Raw genomic sequence first — 6000 nt, forward strand, 5'->3', positions numbered from 1 at the left:
AGCAGCCTAGTGCAGAAATGAGATAAAGATAGCTCTACTTGCAAGCCTTCTTTTGTATTGGCAAAGTCACTATAGCAAAGAGGTGATGGGCTGGAGGACAGGAGGGATATAGGCAGACTGCGTAGCCCCTTGGCGTGGAGATTTGGCTCAGGGAGTTAGGCAATGACCAGACCAGCAGCTCGGGGTGCTGTGTGTCAAGGCTATGCCTTTGGCAAAGCAATGCCTCCCTGAGGCTGGGGCTAGCTGAGGAGGGAGATTACCCTAGGGATCACGTCCTTCATATAGCAATGGCCCCTTTCCGGTACATCCCTAGTTCAAAGGAAATACTCTGTGTGTTATGGCTCTCCTTTAAACCTCTACGCTGGGGCTACACACCCTTTGAATGCAGCAGCATCCCTGAGCAAGGTGTTCAGGGGGTTCATCCTCCCCGCTCCCCAGTCTCGACTAATGAGCAGCTATCTGATGTTGCTGCAGAACAAATGCTTCCGCTACTGGCCAGACAAGAGTTGCACTAAAGAATACGGGTGCATCTGTGTGCGAAACGTGAGCGAGCGGTGAGGCCCAGGGCTACTACCTCCGGGAGCTTGAGATCTTGCGGACTGACAGGGTGAGTCCTCTGCGGCTGTCTGCCCCACGGTGCTTGGGTTGCTGGAACCCCAGGGAGGGAGCTGTGGCTTTTCTGTTTGGTTTTTTTTACTGAATGGTCCCATTGCTTAAGTTCTGGGCCACTTATGCCCCAGCTTTGATAAAAAGAAAGGAAGGCGAAGCCTCCTAGTAGTGTGGGGTTTTCTGACTAGCTGGTGGGTCTCTGCTCCTTGCAGGATGAGCGCCCGAGACTGGTGAAGCACTATCAGTATTTTAGCTGGCCAGATCACGGGGTGCCCAATGAACCAGGAGGGGTTCTGAGCTTTCTGGACCAAGTGAATCGGGCACAGCAAAGCATTCCAGACACGGGGCCGATCATAGTGCACTGCAGGTACGAACAAGTGGGCTGTCAGCGGGGCGCTGCAGTAGAGATGGGTAATAGAAATGTGCGCGTCTCCTTTTTCGTTACACCTGCAGCTGGGTCATCATGTGAGCTGATGGTGGGCAACTGGGATATAAGTATACACATGGGAAAATGCAGCCCTCCTCCAGATCCTCACTGGTGATAGCACAGGGGAGAGCAGGCCTGATCTGGAGCTGGCAGCTCTGCTGCAGCCTGCCAGGCTCTGATCTCCTAAGGGTCATCATTTGGTGCTGCGCTTATCTTATAGCAGCCGTTCCAAAATCTGCCCAGGATGGACCAGGCGTGCAGCTGAGTGTTGGAGCTGAGCTGACAAACTCTGGGGGAATGTTTCCTCCTGCAATGATTTTTTTTTTTCTTTTCTTTTTCCAGTGCTGGAATAGGACGCACAGGCACCATCATAGTGATAGATATTCTGGTGGACATTATTCACAGGCAAGGTATGTCTCCCTGTCTGTCTTGTGGCTTTCACCATTTGCCTTGCTCTGACCAGTTTTTGGGATAAGCCTGCTCTTGCGCAAGCAGTGGGTAGGTGATCTCCAAGCAGTGGGGTTTGACTTGTCCAGGAAACAGTGGGCACAGGCTCAGCCTGCATGCAGGGTGAGAAGGGCTTGTGGACTATGCCCAGTTCCCCATTTCTGTGGGCCGAGAAATGGAGCTCTACTGTAATGAAATGGGAACCCTCTGTCGTGGTTTCACCCCAGCCAGCAGCTCAGCACCCACGCAGCCACTCACTGACTCCCCCTACCCCAGTGGGCTGGGGGAGAGAATCGGAGGAGTAAGAGTGATGAAACCACTCCTGGGTTGAGATAAGAACAGTTTAATAATTGAAATAAAGTAAAGTAGAATAGTAATAATAATATAATAATGATAGTTATAATACTATACAAAGCAAGTGATGCCCAATACAATTGCTCACCACCCGCCGACCGATACCCAGACAGTTCCTGAGCAGCGATCGGCTGCCCCCCCAGCCAGCTTCCCCCAGTTTCTATACTGCCCATGACGCTGTATGGTATGGAATAGCCCTTGGGCCAGTTTGGATCAGCTCTCCTGGCTGTGCCCCCTCCCAGTTTCTTGTGGCCCTGACAGAGCATGGGAAGCTGAAAAGTCCTTGACGAGCATAAGCAGTACTGAGCAACAACTAAACCATCAGTGTGTTATCAGCATTCTTCTCACACTAAATCCAAAACACAGCACTAGCCAGCTACTAGGAAGAAAATTAACTCTATCCCAGCCGAAACCAGGACACCCTCTCCAAATGAGTGCACACAATGGACAGCCTTCTAGTAAGGGAGATGCTTTCAGCAACACAGCACAGGAGAGTCCTTCTCGTTGGCATCAGTGGGGGTCAGGATTTTCAAGGTCTCCTGGAAAACCTTCTTTTATTGAGGGCAGGGCAGGGGGAAACAGGTTCAGTAAGGCTGTAACTCCAGTAGCCTTTTAGAAATAAGTCCCCCAAACTCTTCTGTGTAGAAGGGCTGTCACCCTCACCTGAAATCTAGAGCTGATACGGAACTCTCCATGGTGTCTCTGGGTCTGGTCTGGGAAGCTGGAGGCAGGTGGACCCTCTTCAGCAATGGTTGTATCTATTTCATTAAACCATGCAAGGCGAGTCTGGATCTGTTAGGAAGTTGCTGCAGAACAGACCTAATTCCCCTCTTCTGGCTCCAAGCAATTCAGCCTATGCCTCAACCATTCTCAGTCCAAGGTGCTCTGGCGGGGGGGGGGGGGGGGGGGGGGAATTAAAAATCTCCTGACACAGAGATGCAGCAAATCCTTTCACAATATTCCAGGGCTTCACTGACACTGTGTTCAGCAAGATACTGAAAGCTTTCAAAGTTGTCTTAAGAAAATGATTTTTTCCCACTCCCTAAAGCTCACCTTCTCGCTCTTGATCAGGTCTGGACTGTGATATTGACATCCCCAAAACTATCCAGATGGTGCGCAGGCAGCGTTTCGGGCATGGTGCAGACGGAGGCACAGTACAAGTTTGTTTACATGGCTGTTCAGCAGTACATTGAGGCTGAGCAGAAGAGGTTGGAAGAAGAACAGGTGAGTTCCATGCAGCCTGGTTGGAAAAGCAAGGGCAGAACTCAGCCCACACCAAACAGCAATTCCACTCCCACCTTCTCCCTGGAAATCAAATACTGCCCTGAACACGTGGAAATAAACGCACACCCACTGCTCCTCTGCTGGCCTGTGGATCTTGTAAGGCTTTCTTCTGTGTCTGCTTTGGGTGGGGGTTTTATTGTCTTTGCTTTCTCTTTCAGAGGAATAAAAGAAAAGAGCGAGGACTACTTGAATATCGGCTACTCTCCTATGGAAAAAGGCAGAGCCAAAGGGCAGCCCCCTTCACCACGGGCCAGCCTGTGTAAGCTGAATGTCCCTCTGCCAGGGCTAAGAACTTCTGCAGCAGTAGAGAGAAACAGCTTGAGCAAAGGCCCCGCTATTTATCCTTTGCCAGCCTGCCTCTCCCATACATACATACGCATTAGTAACTGCAAAGACCCTTGCTTTTACGCAGGTGCTAAAGGGAAATCTGGATCCTTCGCTGGCATTATGAACCTTCCAACTCCTGCTGGATCTGGCCAGTTGGGATCTTCCACCGCTGGACTCTAGAAACGTTTGTGTCCTGTTGAAAATGCCCAACTTTGACAGTGCAGCTCTGAATGAATGAGGGCGGGGAGGATTGTGTGGGACTGAGCCAAGCAAGGCGAGGTCTTCGTGGCTGGTACTGTTGGGTCCAGAGAGCTCCCATGAGTTCAGCTTTGGGGGTGGTCAAACCTGCTTTAAAGGTACTTGATATCTGGCCTTTGGAGCAGCTCTCTCCTTCCATAGGATTTTGGAAAAATCCAGAGAAATTTGGTATGTAGAGAAAGTAAAGAGTGGGAAGTAGCAGGAGCTGTATCTGCTGATCCTGCAGAAGCTTTGCATCTATGAAAGGCTGACATTTGGAGGAAGGTTCAGGGCTCCATCCCCAAGCTGTATTTGAACCTAGGAGGGGTGGTCCAGCCAGAGGGAAAGAAAAGAGGGATTGAGCACAGCGGGGTAACCCAATGTCGTCCTATCTACAAGGCTGGGGAGGGGAAAAAGGGAGCTTGGCTGGGCCATTACCCGCTTCCCACTGGCCACCTGCCTCTGGGAAAAGATCCAGAGCCGTGAGGCTGTTCATAACAAGGCTTTGTTTCTTGACAGGCCTGACGATGAGTCAGCTTCCGTCCTACGAGAACCTTAACATCAAAAACCCAAAGGTCTCAGGGATGAGTAATACAGGGGCGATAAAGGAGCCGGAGGTGAGCTGTATGGAGGCTGTACAGGTAGGAATGCTTCCCTTGGTTAACTGAGCGTGTCACCGCAGCCTGTTTACATTGCATCGGCCCCGGCTCCTCTTCAGCTCGGCTTACGCAGATCTCTGTGGCTCTGCCTGCGTCGGGGAAGGCAGCTGTGCTTTGTATGAAATGTGGCAGAGCCTAAAGATGTGGCTGTGGCCAGCTGCTGGTGGGGAGAACAGGGGGGGAATGGAGGTAATGAGATCTCAACAGGGAAACACATTTACAACGCTACCAGTGAGGGGGGGAGATCTGCTTTTTGGACTGTTAATGTCAGCAAGCTGTCAGACTCGGAAAACAAGGCTGCTATGTATGCAAACAAGTCCGAGAGACTTCACACGCTGGGAGTGTCTCAGCTCTGTAATCTTATCAATGCACTTTTCTCCCAGTTTTAAACCATGCCCACCCTTCTTCCTTCTTGTTTTGGAATGCAGGATTTACAGTGTTTACGTCCACCCTTTCCAAGTTCTGCAATTGCGGACAATTTTTTTTGCCCGTCTTGCCTTCCCCCAGCACCCTTGGATTCAGCGAGGAAGTAAGAAGCTGACTGTAAGAAGCAAACAGAGTCTGCGCCTAAGAACATGCCTTGAGCCTAACTTATTCATGAGAAGGATCTTCTCCAATTTTCCCCTGTATCAGTAGGTTGATATTATGTGGAAGTGCCTCTGGACATTCATTAGGGCATCAAGGCTCAGTTTTAATATTTTTCTTTTTTTTTTTTTAATTTAAGATTCTTATTTTTTACACACAAATTGTTAAAAGGAACAGAAATGACTATTCGCTTAGGAGCTTTTCCCAGGGTTGCCCACCTAGGGCGTTAGTAAAATGTTAGTACACTTTAATGTTTTCATTAGTCAATCATTTCTAAGCTAGAAGTGGTTTTAGACTAAATCCTGGAGTAACTTTGCTGCCTGTGAGGGTGAGAAACAGAGAGCACTGCCTGGACCCAGAGATTTGCACCTCTGTTGATTCTTCTTCTCACGCTTCCTTTTGGCTGTACCGGTTCTAGACTTCTATGCAACCCTGCCAAAGCACACCGAGCAATCCCTGCTGCTGTAGTACAGCAGCGATGCGTGTGTGTGTGCCCGAGAGTCTGCTAGCTGCTCTGCACGTGGGTTTCATAGCAGAATTGAGAGACAGAGGTGAGCATCTCCATCTTTGACTGTGCGGTCTGAATGTTGAGCCAAGTGAAATCCGCCTAGCTGATGGGTGCTGAAGAGTAGGAAAGCAGCTTTGACTGTGCGCCGTGCTTTTAGCCACCCCTAGCGAGGTAACAGCCTAGGATACTAATCTGAGCTGAACTTTTTGAGCTGGGCCCCTCTAAGCTTGATGCAGCTCTGCCATTACCTCGCTGCATGACCTCTTTCCCCCCCCCCCCCACCCCCCCCCCCCCCCCCCCCCCCCCCCCCCCCCCCCCCCCCCCCCCGCAACTATATGACAAGGCAAGCGTTGTGTCTGCTGAGTAGGGGTGTTGTAGGGAGTGGTTTGTGACTTGACCAGTGCCATTAAGATGAGTGTGTCACTGAGTGGAGTATTCCAGCTCTGTCGATAAGTCTTGACTTGTGACTGCCAGTGCTTCCTGTTGTTCCAGCCCTAAGGCCTGCAAATAGTCCTGCCAAAGAACCCCTTCCTGGAGGATTCATCAGTGCCTGAAAGCGCGCT

General features: G+C 50.5%; 1 protein-coding gene across 1 annotated transcript in view; it reads left to right on the top strand.

Moving 5' to 3' along the window:
• Positions 1-3055, top strand: part of LOC104028853 (tyrosine-protein phosphatase non-receptor type 11) — a 56316-nt gene extending 53261 nt beyond the window's left edge. Inside the window, 5 exon segments of the mRNA XM_075721585.1 lie at positions 475-552; positions 554-607; positions 822-976; positions 1379-1446; positions 2909-3055. Of these exon segments, the coding sequence (XP_075577700.1) occupies positions 475-552; positions 554-607; positions 822-976; positions 1379-1446; positions 2909-3030 (477 nt within the window). The 3' untranslated portion in view covers positions 3031-3055.
• The last annotated feature ends 2945 nt before the right edge of the window (positions 3056-6000 follow it).

The sequence above is a fragment of the Pelecanus crispus genome, chromosome 15 (assembly GCF_030463565.1).
Source record: "Pelecanus crispus isolate bPelCri1 chromosome 15, bPelCri1.pri, whole genome shotgun sequence".
Lineage (NCBI taxonomy): Eukaryota > Metazoa > Chordata > Aves > Pelecaniformes > Pelecanidae > Pelecanus > Pelecanus crispus.